General features: G+C 43.0%; 1 protein-coding gene across 4 annotated transcripts in view; it reads left to right on the forward strand.

Moving 5' to 3' along the window:
- The window catches only part of PWP1 (PWP1 homolog, endonuclein), a 39,399-nt gene that overhangs the window by 17,579 nt on the left and 5,903 nt on the right, over positions 1-15,917 (forward strand). For all 4 annotated transcript variants that reach the window (XM_048832424.2, XM_048832414.2, XM_048832442.2 and 1 more), the window contains 4 exons: positions 190-263; positions 7,419-7,515; positions 11,004-11,065; positions 15,437-15,548. In XM_048832424.2, coding sequence (XP_048688381.2) covers positions 190-263; positions 7,419-7,515; positions 11,004-11,065; positions 15,437-15,548 — 345 coding nt within the window. The remainder of the gene's footprint in view (positions 1-189; positions 264-7,418; positions 7,516-11,003; positions 11,066-15,436; positions 15,549-15,917) is intronic.

The raw sequence follows: 15,917 nt of genomic DNA on the forward strand, positions 1-15,917 counted from the left end.
AGGCAAGCTGAGAGGAGGTGTTGCAGAGGCAGCTCTGTACAGAGAGGATTTCAGCAGGTGGGAATATGTTGAATTCTCTCACTGTTCCTAATCTGTGCATATAACAGTACGTTAATGAATAAGAAATACATGATTTCTCCTGGAAGCTGTAACTTTTTTTAAACCTCTTTAAAATGTATTTGTATGCAGAATTCATCTGCAGAAGGGAATCTGGATGGGCATACTGATGCAGTTCTTGACCTTTCATGGAATAAACAAAACAGGTAAAAGAACACTTGAATGATTACATACAGATAACTCTCTAAATTAGTGTACATCTTTTTGTATGAAATATTTACACATACCTATAACTTTATTGCTTAAAGATCAGCTTAACATAATGCAGAAGTTAATCCAGCTGGAAAGTACTTGAACTCTACACAAGTGAAAATTGAGACCATCTCCAAGTTTTTTTTAAGAAGTGTTTTTTGTTTGTTTGTTTTTTGTGATTTGTATTTTTCAAATTTGTACCTAAAACAAAGGTGGCTTTTAGCCATCTCAGCGCTCCTGCAGGCCTGGTGACATTTGGTCCTTGGGACAAATCAAAATTGTCCAAAGGTGGCTCTGATTTGTGCCAAATTCCAATGGACCGGGTGGCTAATGTGCAGGGAAGCCCAGGCCATGCCCTCTTTTTTTTTCCTGGCTCTTCCCCTTGGTGCTGAAGTCAGAAAGCAGGGAGAGGTGATGAAGGAGCTACTATAGCACAGATATAGAATTATGTCTCCATCTCCCTCGGCTTACACTAGGCAGGTGGAGTCCTCTGTTGCTTGGCTACACCAGCTTTAGGGTTCGCTTCCCACTGCCAGAACAACACACAGTTAACCTGTCAAAAGGGGAGCAGTCAGACCCTTATGCTTAAGAACAACAGCTTCTTTATTAGTTCTTTGAGTAGTGTCCCTCTTGGGGCTTCACTTCAGGTGCGCATGCGCCTCTTGAGCCCTTGATTGAAGTTTTTCAGTTAACCGTGTCAATTCGACCTGTGCATGTGTCCTATGCCTCTTCATGCCCAATACTGAGGCTATATAAGGGTGCATGGTTAAACCACCCTCCATTCTGTCTCAGCTGCCTTGGCCTGAGAGGAAGCCTTAGCATGTCCACCTTGAGCGTGCCTCTGCTCTTGCACTATTTCTCTAGTGTTTGAGGGAGTTTTTATAGTTTAGTTATTTAGATAAGTAGTGAGAGGACTGTTTTACTCTTCTTTCTCCTCTAGCAGGGCATGCTTGGCTTGCTAGGTTTCAAATGCTGAGAGGCTATACCTATGAGCGACGGCCACTATATGTGTATCCATTGCTTGGGAGAGTTCCACATCTCCTAGAAGTGCAATGTCTGCTTTGCCCTCGAGTCCAGGATAAGGGAAAACAGACAGATTAAACTCAAACTGCTAAATGATGGAACACTGCCTTTGGCCAGCTTCTGAGTCAGGTCTCTGGACCGATCCAGTGCCCCTTCTACCTTGGCACGGGCTTTCTCTAAGAAAGGGAGGACTTTTTGGAGGATTCAGGGAAGGTTTCCAAAAAGAGGTACTTATGTAAGTCTACCGTGTATGACAAGGACCAAAAAAGACTGGATCTCTTTGGGTGAAAAACCTATTCATTGGCAACCCTGCAATTCAGGATTGCAAATTATCAGGTTGTCATGGCCAAATATAATTTTACAAACTATAACAGATTCATGGCTTTTATTGAACATCTGCCCCAAGAACATAGGGAGCAATTTCAGTCCATCATCTGTGGGCCAATTGGTGGACAGAACTGTTCAAGTATCGTTTGATGCTATGGACGCTGCTGCCAGGTCCATCTCCACAGTGGTGGTTATGCACAGGGCATCATGGTCCCATCTCTCGGGGTTTCTGAGAGACTCCAGAACACCGTGGTGGGCTTCCACTTTGATGCTTGTAAACTGTTCTCTGAAACCACGGATGAGTCTTTGCACACTCTGAAGGACTCTAGGGCTACTTTATGATCACTGGCATATATATAAAAAAATATATAGAAAGAAAGAAAAGGTTTCCTAGGTCATAGAGGTTGCATCCATTCTTAGATTTTTAGGTTCCAGAGATCCACCAGAAAGAGAGAGATTTCAGAGGAAAGAGGGCTGCCCAACCACTCTCCCTGACCACCCAGCCAGTTTCGAATCAGTAGTTTTGTTGGGTTGGTCAAAGGTTCAAATCCTCCAACTAAATTTACTGCAGTGCCCATTAGCCCACCTCCCTGTCTGGAGACTACCTTGCCCATTTCCAACATGCTTGGAGCAGGTCACTACAGACATTTGGGTTGTAGAGGTCATAACATTGGGCTATACCATCCATTTTACGTCACTCCCTCCCTTCCACGCCCCTTCCCTGTTCCTCTTCAGGGATCCCTCTCATGAGCTTTTATTTAGACAAGAAATGAACTCTCTCCTTTGAATAGCAGAGTAGAGCTAGTTCCTCCTCCTCACAAGACAAGGGATTTTACTCAAAGTATTTTCTTCTCCAAAAGAGAACGGAGGGTGGAGACCGATCTTAAATCTAAAACGTCTAAAGAAGTTCAGAAATTCAGGATGGTGGCTTGGGCAGCTGTAATCCCTTCATTAGAGAAGGGGGTTTGGTTTCTGGACCTCAACGTGCAAGATGCTTATTTCCACATAGCAATACACCTATCACACAAGAAATATATGTGCTTCATCATTATAGGACAGGATCATTTCCAATACCAAGTTTTTCAGTTTGGTCTTTCCTTGTCCCCCAGAGTGTTCTTCAAAGTCCTGGCAGTGGTGGCTGCTTACCTCCGACAAGAAGCAATCCTAGTCTTCCTGCACCTTAATGACTGGCTACTCAAGGGCCGTTCTTACGAAGCACTGCTATCTTCCTCCCAGACAGCCCTTGCCCTGTTCCAGGAGTTGGGTCTGCAGCTGAATGTAAAAACGTCCACATTAGCCCCAGTACAGAAGACAGTTTATAGGGGCATATTTGGACTTGTTGGCAACCAGAGCCTATCTTCCTTTTGACGGATTCGTAGCCATGTCAGATTTGGTATGGGCAATTCAGGGGAGCCCTTGAATCACAATAAGGAACTGAGTTCAGCTCCTGGAACACATGGCAGTTTGCATCTTCGTGACCGATCACAAAAGGTTACATTTCTGCTGCTTTCAGGGTTGGCTCGGAACAACCTGTTCTCCAGTCAGACGCGCCTTGGACAGACAGGCTATAAGCAAGGAACTCCTTACACTGGTGGAAGGATCAACTCAACATCTGTGCAGGTGTTCCTTTCTATCGCCCAGCCCCATCATGGTTGCGGGGGAGCACACCTCAGTACCGTTGCAACTTAGGACAGATGGACAACTCAAGAAACCAGTCTCCACATCAATATGTCAAAGCTCAGGGCTGTCAGGAACAGTTGCCTTCATATCTTACCCCTCATTGGGGCAAATCAGTCTAGGGTCATGATGGACAATGTATCCTGCATGTTTTTTTATTAACAGGCAGGGAGGAGCGAGATCTTCCTCTCTGTGCACTGAAGCTATGAAACTGGGATTTGTGCATAGCTCATCAGATGCAAATTTCAGCAGTCTACCTCACAGGTATTCAGAACACCACACCTGATATCTTTAGCTCCCATCATAATCCTGTGAGAAGTGTCTGCTGAACACCAAAGTTCTCCATATTATATTCCAAAGATGGGGGCTTCTAGAGTTCCAGAACAGGAAGTGTCCTCTTTTCTGCTCAAGATGGGGTTTGGGCTACCAGTCCTTGGGAGATGCCATTCTTCTTCCTTGTGTTTCCTCCAGCACTACTGATACTAAGAGTGAGGAACAAGATCAGACAGGACAGAGCCAGATTTATCCTTCTAGTAGCAACCTGGCTGACACAAGTTTTGTACCCTTACCTGCTTACCTGTGTCCAACCATCATTCAAGCTCCTGACTGTTCCTCATTTCCTATCACAGGATGTGAGTTGTGTGCTTCATCCCACTCTAGTGGTTCTCTGCCTCATGGCATGGCTCCTGGATGGTTTACGGGGTTAGAATCCTCCTGCTCTACAGAAGTACAGCAGGTCTTACTGAAAGAGATCAACCCACATTACTTACCTGCAGAAATGGAAGAGATTCTTCTATTGGCATTGCTGCCTCCAGCCTGATTTGGTGCCACTTTGTCATCCTGGTTTACATGTTGGATATAAAGAAATTGGGATTATCCATTAGTTCAGTTTAAGTTCCATTTGGCTGCAATATCAACCTTTCATCCTCCAGTAGAAGGATGCTCCATATTTGCTCATCTAGTATTGTCTAGGTGTAGTAAGGGTCTGGAGACTCTCTATCTGCAGATTAGAAACCCTGTCCCAACCTGGGACCTCAACCTGATACTCAGTTACCTTATGAACCTCCATTAGAACCAATGGCAACCTGTTGTCTGTTGCATTTATCTATAAAGATGAACTTCTTAGTAGCTATCATATCAGCCCGTAGCGTTGTGGATGTTGGAGCCCTAATGGCAGATCACCCCCTACCCATACCACTTACGGTGTTCTTTAAGGACAAGGTCTCTTTACATCCATACCCTGAATTCTTGCCTAAGATTCTATCGGAGCTCTTCCTTAATCAGTCCATTCATCTACCAGTATTTTTGCTGAAGCCACATGGTTCTCCATAGGAATCCTGTTTACACATCCTGTATGTTAGAAGGGCATTAGCTTTCTACTTATATAGAACCCAGTAATAAAGGAAGTCACCTAAGCTCTTCATTTCTTTCACGAATAGATCCACAGGGTTCTCGATTTCTATTCAGACACTGTCGAGGTGGCTATCTGGATGTATTGTCACTTGTTAGGATGCTGCAAGCGTTCATCATCATCATCCCCCCCCAAGGGTGATAGCATGTTCAACCAGATCACAGGCAATAAATAGCTATGGCATTACCGAAGAATGTACCAGTATCTGAAATATGTAGGGCTGCTGCATGGGCTTCAATGCATGGGCTTCAGTGTTTTCAAAACGTTGCGCTCTGATCCCAGCTGTCAGATTCAATGCAGCATTTGGGTCTGCAGTGCTGTTTGCAGCATGGGATTCTATGCTGAAGCTCCCTCCTCCATCAGGGGAAACTGTTTGGAAGCCACCAGAAGTGGAGCAAACATCAGGACACTACTGGAAGAAGAAGATGAGATTACTCACTTTGTGCAGTAACAGCAGTTCTTCAAGATGCCTATCCCTGTGGGTGCTCCATTACCCGCTCTCCTTCCTGTCTGCTTCAGACTGTTCCTTAGGGGGGCGTTTGGGTGGAGAAGGAACTGAGGGCACTTTGCCCGCATACTCTATATAGCCTTGGTATCCAGCACGAGGAGACATAGGGCATGTGCAGGTTGGATGGGCACTACTAACTGAAAATCTCTGATCAAGGGCTCAAGAGGCACATGCGCACCTGAAGTGGAGCACCCCTAGGCACCCGCATCTCAAAGAACCGCAGTTGCTGCACAAGGTGATTAACCCCTTCTTTCTATCACCTAGGTTGTTTTTTCAATAACAATTAGTACAGGATCCTCAGCAAGGGTCTTGTAAATGGATTTTCCATTAGATACGGTATGATCTTTTCCTACTGCTGTTAACTCTCTCTCTGAGGATACACTTGACAGTTCTGCATCCTCGTTTTCAGCAGCTGTCAGCAATCTCCTCTGAAAACTCCTGGTTTTATCCGGATATTACAGATGAAAAAATTCTCCTGTAGATATTCACTGAACATACAAGAAATTATTAGATGTTAATTGGCCACATGTTGTCTACTGCAAAAAGAATGTGTCAGATGACTAATGTGAATGTAAGAAATGATTTAGTGATGGATCAGTGAATGGTACACAGTTTGTGTGCAATCTTTCAGCCTTTATCATGGCTAACACCAGCAGTGTGTAACTAGAAAGTCAATGCCATGATGACTAAAAGCAGCTGGTCTTTGTAGGAGTAATTTGTGTGACCCTGTATAATATTAAGCCCCTGTACGAAGCTGAATAAGTGATTGGCATTCCTGGTTCTGTAGTGTACTGAGTAATATAACCTTGCTGACACCAGTGGATGTTGCAGGAAAAACTAATCCTAAAATGCAAAGGTTGGGTGCAAGTCAAGAACTCAAAGAGCAGTCTTAGTGCAGCATTTTTAATTGCATTTTAAAAAGTAAGACAAGCTATGACAGCTGCCTACAAATCGCTTTCTGGCTGAAGGGTCTCACTGGCATTATTTGTAAAATGTCCTTGTAATCTGCACTGTGACTTTTGTAAATTTCCCCTCTGTGGCGTCGCTTTGGGGGAACAGTGTTTTGGAGGAAAGTCAGATGTCTTTCAGTCAAGACCTTCATTCTAATATGGAAAGCAGGGGAAGGTTTCAGACAGTGTGCTAAATTATAAAATCTAACACCTTTAGACAAATAAGGGTGATTTTTGTTGTGCATTTAATAAATCTCTGACACTGCTGCTTGGGCTTTGTCTGATTAAAGTTCTTATCTCTGTATTTACAGCCCTTACCATCATTAATTTTTAAATATGAAACGAGGGCCCAAATGTAAAAACCATGCAAGTAGCTCTTTTGACTTCAGTAGGATGACTTGTCAGAGTAACAGGTTTCAGAGTAACAGCTGAGTTAGTCTGTATTCGCAAAAAGAAAAGGCGTACTTGTGGCACCTTAGAGACTAACCAATTTATTTGAGCGTAAGCTTTCGTGAGCTACAGCTCACTTCATCGGATGCATACTGTGGAAAATACAGAAGATGTTTTTATACACACAGACCGTGAAAAAATGGGTGTTTATCACTACAAAAGGTTTTCTCTCCTCCCACCCCACTCTCCTGCTGGTAATAGCTTATCTAAAGTGATCACTCCTAAATGGCCCACCTTGATTATCATACACATTGTAAGGAGAGAGTTGCAGGTTCGGACTATTTAGTTAGTGGAGAGTCTGAAGAGGAAAATACTTGCCAAAAATGGGTTTGTTTGTCTCTTAGCTATGTCGATACAATATTCAAATCTATACTATGTAGCTCATATTTAAGAACCCCATCTTAAAATGTCCAGAAAGGAATAAGTCCTCAGATTTCTTAGTCATATCACTGGTACCATATAATTGACAGGAGAATATTTTTAGTTGGGGGCTGGGGGAGAGAAACACAACTGTATGAGCAGTACACTAAAGGTATAGCCCTTCCGTACAATACTAGATTTTCTGTTCAGAAATATGTAACATATTGCCATTAAATACCGAATGTGTTGTTCTTCTGCCAGATTATCTTTTATGCTTGAAGGTTGTAGGCTGTAGACCTGGGCTTACTTGAGATCAGAATCAGTCTGTGTATTTATGACCTAGGGCCACTATTTGTTCACATGTATGTAAATGTCTAAAGCTTTTGCTTTTGTATGTTGTTAGAAATGTGTTAGCAAGTGCCTCAGCTGACAGCACTGTAATTCTGTGGGATATGTCCATGGGTAAACCGGCAGCAAACCTTACTTTACATATGGACAAGGTATGTGGATATTGTTATATTTCTTCTGTTGTAAAATATAGAAAACAAACCGCAACTTATTACATTGAAAGGTTAGTGGCAAACTCTAATGTTGCAAAACTGCTTTGGTTATAACCACCATGTCAAACGTTCATAATTTTCTGAGTGAATCACTTTTGTGGATTACACTATTTAGGCTCTGTCAAAATCTAATTTGTTTTATCCTTTGGAAAGTTAGAGGGAATATTTAACTCAGATTTTTAGGGCGTCTTAAAATGTAACCCCATGACTGTTTTAAGACAAGGAGAAGCCTAAAAGTGCTGTCATAAGTGACAGAAGAATAGACCTGAAAAAATGGGTTAGATCAGGGGTCAGCAACCTTTCAGAAGTGGTGTGCCAAATCCTCATTTATTCACTCTAACTTAAGGTTTCGCATGCCAGTAATACATTTTAATGTTTTTAGAAGGTCTTTTTCTATAAGTCTATAATATATAACGAAACTATTGTTGTAAAGTAAATACGGTTTTTAAAATGTTTAAGAAGCTTCATTTAAAATTAAATTTAAAACGCAGAGCCCCCTGGACTGGCGGCCAGGACCCGGACAGTGTGAGTGCCACTGAAAATCAGCTTGCATGCCGCCTTTGGCACGTGTGCTATAAGTTGCCTACCCCTGGGTTAGATTGTCAATAGTTCCTTTATAGGACAATGAGTAATGGTAACAATGTTTCTAGCCCAGGTGTGTTTTAATTAGGGCTGTCAACTAATCGCAATTAACTCATGCGATTAACTCAAAAAAATTTATCATGATTAATCGCACTGTTAAACAATGGAATACCAATTGAAATTTATTAAATATTTTGCATGTTTTTCTGCATTTTAAAATGTCTTGATTTCTATTACAACACAGAATACAAAGTATACAGTGCTCACTTTATATTATTTTTATTACAAATATTTGCACTGTAAAAATGATAAATGAAAGAAATAGTATTTTTCAGTTCACCTCATACAAGTACTCTTTATCTTTTCTCTTTATCGTGAAAGTGTAATTTATAAATGTAGATTTTTTTTGTTAGATAACTGCACTCAAAAACAAAACAATGTAAAACTTTAGCGCTTACAAGTCCACTCAGTTCTACTTCTTGTTCAGCCAATCGCTAAGCCAAACAAGTTTATGTACATTTACAGGAGATACTGTTGCCTGCTTCTTATTTACGTCATCTGAAAGTGAGAAGAGCCATTCGCATGGCACTATTGTAGCCGGTGTCACCGGTATTTACATGCCAGATATGCTAACCATTCATATGCCCCTTCATGCTTCGGCCATCATTCCAGAGGACATGCTTCCATGCTGATGATGCTTGTTTAAAAAAAATAATGCGTTAATTAAATTTGTGACTGAACTCCTTGGGGGGAGAATTGTATGTCTCCTGTTCTATTTTACCTGCATTCTGCCATATATTTCATATTATAGCAGTCTCGGATGATGACCCAGCATGTTATTCATTTTAAGAACACTTTCACAGCAGATTTGACAAAATGCAAAGAAGGTACCAATGTGAGATTTCTAAAGATAGCTACAGCACTCTACCCAAGGTTTAAGAATCTGAAGTACCTTCCAAAATCTGAGAGGGATGAGGTGCGAGCATGCTTTCAGATGTCTTAAAAGAGCAACACTCAGATGCAAATACTACAGAACTCAAACCACCAAAAAATAAAATCAACCTTTTGCTTGTGGCATCTGACTCAGATGATGAAAATGAACATGTGTTGGTCGAGCAGAACCTGTTGTCAGCATGGACACCTGTCCCCTGGAATGGTGGTTGAAGCACGAAGGGACATACGAATCTTTAGCGCCTCTGGCACATAAATATCTTGCGATACTGGCTACAACAGTGCCATGTGGCCGCCTGCTCTCACTTTCAGGTGACATTGTAAACAAGAAGCGGGCAGCATTATCTCCTGCAAATTGTAACCAAACTTGTTTGTCTGAGCGATTGGCTGAAGCAGGACTGAGTGGACTTGAAGGCTCTAAAGATTTACATTGTTTTGAATGCAGTTTTTTTGTAAATATTTCTGTGTTTGTATTTTCAAACTACAGGTCGCAACCAAGTGCTGGGTCATGGAATGTAAGGCACTGGGTCGTGGTGATTCTGGTCAGTACCGCCGACCAGGCTGTTAAAAGTCCCGTTGGCAGTGCTACCTATCTAAGACAAGCTAGTCTGGGGCACAGCGTAGTGTCAGAACAGGTAGGGAAGTGGCCAGCAGCAGGTCTGCCCCCGCTCTGAGCACCAGCTCCTGGCCAATGGGGGTGGAGGGTGGTGCCTGCGGGCGAGAGCCGCACGGAGCCACTTGCGTACCTCCTACCTAGGAGCTGGACCTGCTGCTGGCCGCTTCTGGGGCACAGTGTGGTCTGCAGTGCCAGAACAGGCAGGAAGCCTGGCTTAGCACCCCCACTGCATTGCTGACCGGGAGCTGCCCGAGGGAAGCCCATGGCCCAATCCCCTGCCCCAGACCTGAGCCCCCCCAAACCCAGAGCCCCTTCCTGCACCCCGAACCCCTCATCCTCGGCCCCACCCCAGAGCCTGTACCCCCAGCCCAGAGCCCTGACCCCCTCCTGCACCCCAGCCCTGAGCCCCCTCCCACATCCTGAACCTCTCATTCCTGGCCCCACCCCGCAGCCCTCACACCCCAACCCTCTGCCTCAGCCATGAGCCCCTCCCACACCCTAAATCCCTCATCCCCAGCTCTGTTGCATCACAGGCATCAATAATTTTCTTCAACTGGGTCGCCAGAAAAAAAGTTTGTATTAGGTGAATTGAAAAATACAATTTCTTTTGTTTTTTACAGTGCAAATATTTGTAATAAAAATAAATATAAAGTGAGCACTGTATGCTATGTATTCTGTGTTGTAATTGAAATCAATATATTTGAAAATGTAGAAAGCATCCAAAAATACTTGGTATTCTATTATTGTTTAACAGTGCGATTAATCTTGTTAATTGCTTGACGGCCCTAGTTTTAATATATGGCACCTAGATATTATGATGACAGGTGCTTTAGAAATACTTAGCTCTTTGTAATTAAAATGTGAAAATTATTAATATAATCTCAATCATCTAGTCAACATAGATCACTGCTCTTGGCAAACTTCTCATGTACTTGTTTTTTTTCTTTGCTCCTGCATGCATAGTTATACAGTTGTTTTTGTCCAGCTGGAAGCAGATTTTTTTTACCCACCCCGGCTTATTTTTTGAAGATTTTTGGCAAAAGAGGGAACACCTCTTGTTTCACCTCTGGTGAGGTCCTCTTGGAAATCTAAAATGAATGTCCTCTGTCTTGCTAGATGCATACTCTGCTCTATGAAAAGGTCTTGAGTACCAGCAAGTATACCAGAGTTATAGGGAATAGTGCTGTACCTTATCCTACATGACACTGACTGAAACAGGTGTCCTGTATGTATTTTAAATCCCAATGTGTGTTTCTAAAATTTTCAATGTCCTTATTAGGTCCAGACGCTACAATTTCATCCATTTGAAACACAGACCCTTGTTTCTGGATCTTATGATAAGTAAGTGGGGAAATATTTGCTTTTTGCACTATTGTAGGTGGGTCTGGTAGCACCATCTTGTATTCAGGTTGCTGGATACTTCCTGTTATAAAACCTAATTTTCAATAGCTTATAACTTTTTGCCAAATTTTTAACTGTTTGGGATGAAGTTTTCCATGCCAGGTGTCTGCCTCATGATAATTTTTAATTTATTAATTCCGCCAGAATGCTTTGGCTGCTTCCAGAATTGAGGTTAGGGGAAAATGTTTTCCCCCGTTAAATAAATAAATAAATAAAAATCCTGGCTACATTTTCTTTGTAAAGCTCTAGCAATCCCATGCTTTGGAGCAGGTACTTGAAGTTTGGCAGAAGGTGGTGGCCTTTGTCTCAGGACGGTGTATTTCTTCATTCCCATGAAAAACAGCCTAAATTTGGTCAATTTAGAAGCCTTTGACAAATTGCAGTTCACCCAGGCTCAGTAGAGACTTCTGTGCTCTTACTGTTCCTCTCTCCACTGGGCCTAGGTAGCACAGATGAGGAAGTAGGCTGATTTGAATGAAGAAGGGACACAAACCAGACCTATGGGAGGTGTAGATTAGGTTAACGAGACCTGTGGGAGGTTGGGGGTAGAGGGCTGAGTCTGGGGACTATCAGGGCAAGCAAACTTGGAGCTAGTGGGTTGGAGGGAAGGAGATGTGGTGAGGGGAGAACGGATCTGATGGGGAGCTGGGGTGCAGAGGGAGAACTGGGAATGGCTGGACAAAGGGGCTGGAACAAGTAGCCAGGAGAGGGATATAGGGGAACGTGGGTTGGGGGAGGTGACAGGAGGCATGAGAGTGACAGATTGGCTAAGGAGCCAGGAGGAGTGGAATTGGGAATGGGTGTGGACAGTGGCTGGGATGGTGTATGTGGAATGGTGAGGATAGGGCTTGCTGGGCAAGGTGACTGGGACTAGGCTGAGAAGCCTGAGGAATGGAGATAGGGACTGGAACAGAGACAGAATTGGAATTAGGGACAGGTTGGAGAGGATGGGGCAAAAGGGGTCATGTTTGGGGGAAATGAGCAGAAGTCTGTGCTCCCTAGAGCAGACTTTTTTCTAGAGCTTGAAATGGAACCCAAGATTCCTGAGTGTCAACATTCCTCGTTGGTCAGCAGATATGCTGCAAAGTGTCCCATCCACCTCTAGTGTGGTCCACATAGAGGATGGCAACCTATAATTAGCAGTTACTGTTAGCTCAAGTGGCAGATGTGTCTGCAGTGGAGCTAAGGGTTCCAACCCTGACGATGAGCCATGTCTGTCAGTGCAGTACCACATGATGGAAATTGGGTGGTTTTAGTTCCCTTTTTTTTTTTTAAACGTAGGAAATTACACAGAACTGCATAAAAAGGCCTTTATTAAAGTTGAAAAGTAAAGCACTCAAAAGTTCAGAAATGCTAGAATGAAGGTTGCCTGTGCAGCCTAAGTTTGGCTCCCCTGTGTGTCTGCATTATGGTGCAGTCTTCAATTATATGATCACAGCTATTTTTTCCACAGGATGCCTGCCTGACTTAGTACTTGAGATGGACCTGATCTGGGAATGAACTGGGGTTTTGTAGTGAAAGAGACTTTTGTCTGTAGGATGCCTGTTTCATTTCTTGCAGAAGTGGAGAGGTGTGTAGTAAATGAAGCAGGGAACTGCAGGAAGAGAAAAGATGGTCTCAGGTCAAATGCTGCCCTGGGGAATGGGATTCTGTCCCTGCGTGAGTTCCTTGTGATCTTGGGCAAGTCACCTAAGCCAGATTTTTCACAGATTGCCACTCACTGTATGTTCCTCATTTTCTGGATTCCAAACTAGAGACCCTAGGGTCTGATTTGCAGAAGTGCTGAGCTTGCCCAGCTGCAATTATAGTCAGTCGGAGCTGTGCTTTGAACTTATTAAGTGCTATATAATGTTAACTACTCTGAAAAATCAGGTTCTGTATGTCTCAAATACAGCACCCAGAATTAGATGGTTTTGATATTAATTTCTCTGTTCCTCACTTCTCCATCTGTAAAACTGGGATAATATCCCTTCACAGAGGTGTTGTGAAGCTAGATTAATGTTTGTGAAGCACTCCAATACTATAGTGATGAGCACTATAGAAAAGCCACTGAGGAGATTCTCTCTTTGGAGCAGGGGTTGAATAGTGTGTGTAGTAAATAAGGCCTGGGGCCACATGCTGCACAGTGAGAAGACAAAATATTGAGTAGTTGCTCGTCCATGTTGTGCACTGCATAAGGCGCAGGGATTCTATGGAAAAAATAGGATGCGATCATGTCATTAAAGACTGTATCCTAATATGTGCTCACAAGAGGGCTGAATTAAGGTGGCACAGGCATTCTGCCATTTCCGACCCTTTCCTCATTTCCTAACTTTTGAGTGCTTGACTTTGTGACCGTAATAATGTTCTTTTAATGTAGTTGTGTGTGTAATATATAAAGGGACAGAAAGTGTTCATAGGGGAATACAGAGATTCCAGCTTTGGTGTATAGTCGCTTCGCTGTTTCTTAGCTATACTTCCTGCGTGTTGTTCTCTGCTTAAATACCAGTCATCCTGTTTCATTTATTTATTTAAGTATTCTCTTAGCAGGTCTTTGTTTCCAAAGCTTGCATTTGGCTACTTCAGAAGGATATACTACCTGTTCTCATATTTGTCTGAGAGGGGAGTAATTTTATCTGATTAGTGGTACCCACCATTATTTCATTCCATAACTACTCTTTCCTGTCAAATTTCTGTTCTAGGTTTTAATGTTTTTCCCTTCACATTGCCACATTTAAAAATGTATCCAAGGCAGTCACACCTTTTCATTTGCTGCATTTAGCTTATCTTAGAAATCTGGTAGAGTCTCTTAAAATATTTAGATGGCCTCTGGGATGGTTTTGAGTCTACTCCTATGCCCAGTTTCCCTTTTTTTGCTAGGGTAGACTTCTCCAAGTCGTCTGCAGCCAGTCCTCCAATGCCATAAGCACCCGTAAACCATTGTACTGATTTCCTTGAAGTATCCTGCGACCTAGAAGTAGTTGAAGGCTTCTGAAGGATGTCTGAGAAAAATGTTTGTTGAAATGAGCTTTCATGACATAAGTCAAGGAAATCTATTAAAAGCTATGCTATAGCAACAAATGTGCTTTTCTGCTGCGGGATGGAAGACATGAGGCTTTCAGATCAGTGTTTGGGCTTTATGTTTTTGTTTTTAAACTACAAAATTATATTGTGGATATTAACTGAGTTGAAGAGGTTTCTGAAGCTATGGTGTCTCTTTCCTCCTTTCAGGGGTGAAAGTAAGCCGGTATGGGCCGGTACGGTGTACGGGTAAAAAGTGTCTGCCGGTACTGCCCCGTACCCAGCTGACTTTAAAGTGCTGCTGTGACTTTAACATCGCTGCCCCTTTTGCTCCCCCGGCGGTGGCGGCGGCCCTGCCGGCTCCCTTAAAGCACCGCTGCGGCAAAGGACCGTGTTTAAAGTGCTGCTGTGACAGCACTTTAATGTCGTTGCCCCTTTTGCCTGCCGTTGGTGGGGGAGGAGGGAAGGAGCAGCTGCCCTGGGGCTGGCAATTTAAAAGGGCCCGGGCCTCCGGCCGCTGCTGCTGCTACCGCAACAGCGTCCGAAGCCCCAGGCCTTTTAAATCGTTGCTGGAGCCCTGGGCGGCGTGGGCCAGGCAGCGTGGAAGGGCCGGCTGGGGGGACGCTAACCCCCAACCCCTCCCCTTCCGCCCGAGGCCCCGGCCCCCGTACCGGTAAGTCTTCGGCTTTACTTTCACCCCTGCCTCCTTTCATTAACATCAAACAACTTTAGCATGTTTGCTGCCACTTGAAGAGTTTCTGCCCCATTGGGCTCAAGTCAAGAATTATCGGAGTCCCACATGAGCCGCTCATTCTCATCATCTCAGCTCTCGCTCATCTTAAATATAGGATGTCCCCAGCCACTTCTAAAGCTTAATGTCCTGTTTAAAGCGTATTTGAAAATACACACAAGATGCATTTTTCATAAATTGATTTCCAAACTAACTGGTTATTTGAAACTAGTAAAATGAAATTATGTATGTTCATATTGAAGTGATATGCTGGTGTATAATTCTGGCCCCTATGCGATAGTATTTCCTGTGTAGTGATTGTATTGGAATTTATCTGCCTCATTTAGTCTCAACAGAATGGCTCTTGTACCCTCGAGAAATACCTTGGTCCGTAATATAAATCCTTTCTACAATTTTAGCATCATCTTTTATTTGCTTTTCAAAAGTCAATCTGAAAACCTAAATGCTTCCTGTGTTTTGAAGCTGCTTTCATTCAAATTCATGAATAAATTAGTGAGAACATTGCTAGGTAATAATGATAAACCAAACTTCATGAAATGTTCTGATGTGATTTCTTCTAGGTCTGCTGTCCTATATGACTGCAGAAGTCCACAGGATAATCATCGAATCTGGCGGTTTAGTGGACAGGTTGAGAGAGTGACTTGGAATCATTTTTCACCTTGTAACTTCCTCGTGAGTATATATTCTATAACCACACGCTTATGGCTGTCAATGGTGCACTTTACCTGCTAATCAAAGATAAGGGTGCAACTGTTCAGTTGTTGTCACTGCTATTTCATGGGCTGAGTTGAGCTACCAGCATTTTCCCCCTTAGGTGTATAGACCTTGATTGATAACCCGCCAATAATTAGTAATGCTGATTACTTATGAATTTGGTATCTTTTTCTCATGAATGCAGTTACACCATCACTCAGCCAATTTGTACTGTTTCTTTATCACCCTGGAGACTTATTTCTGAGCTATGTTTCATTAATTTCTAGTGGTTGAAGTAGATTTTCCTCTGCTGCAGCTCTATTGTCTCACTGATACCCTCTATTGAGA

The sequence above is a fragment of the Caretta caretta genome, chromosome 1 (assembly GCF_965140235.1).
Source record: "Caretta caretta isolate rCarCar2 chromosome 1, rCarCar1.hap1, whole genome shotgun sequence".
Lineage (NCBI taxonomy): Eukaryota > Metazoa > Chordata > Testudines > Cheloniidae > Caretta > Caretta caretta.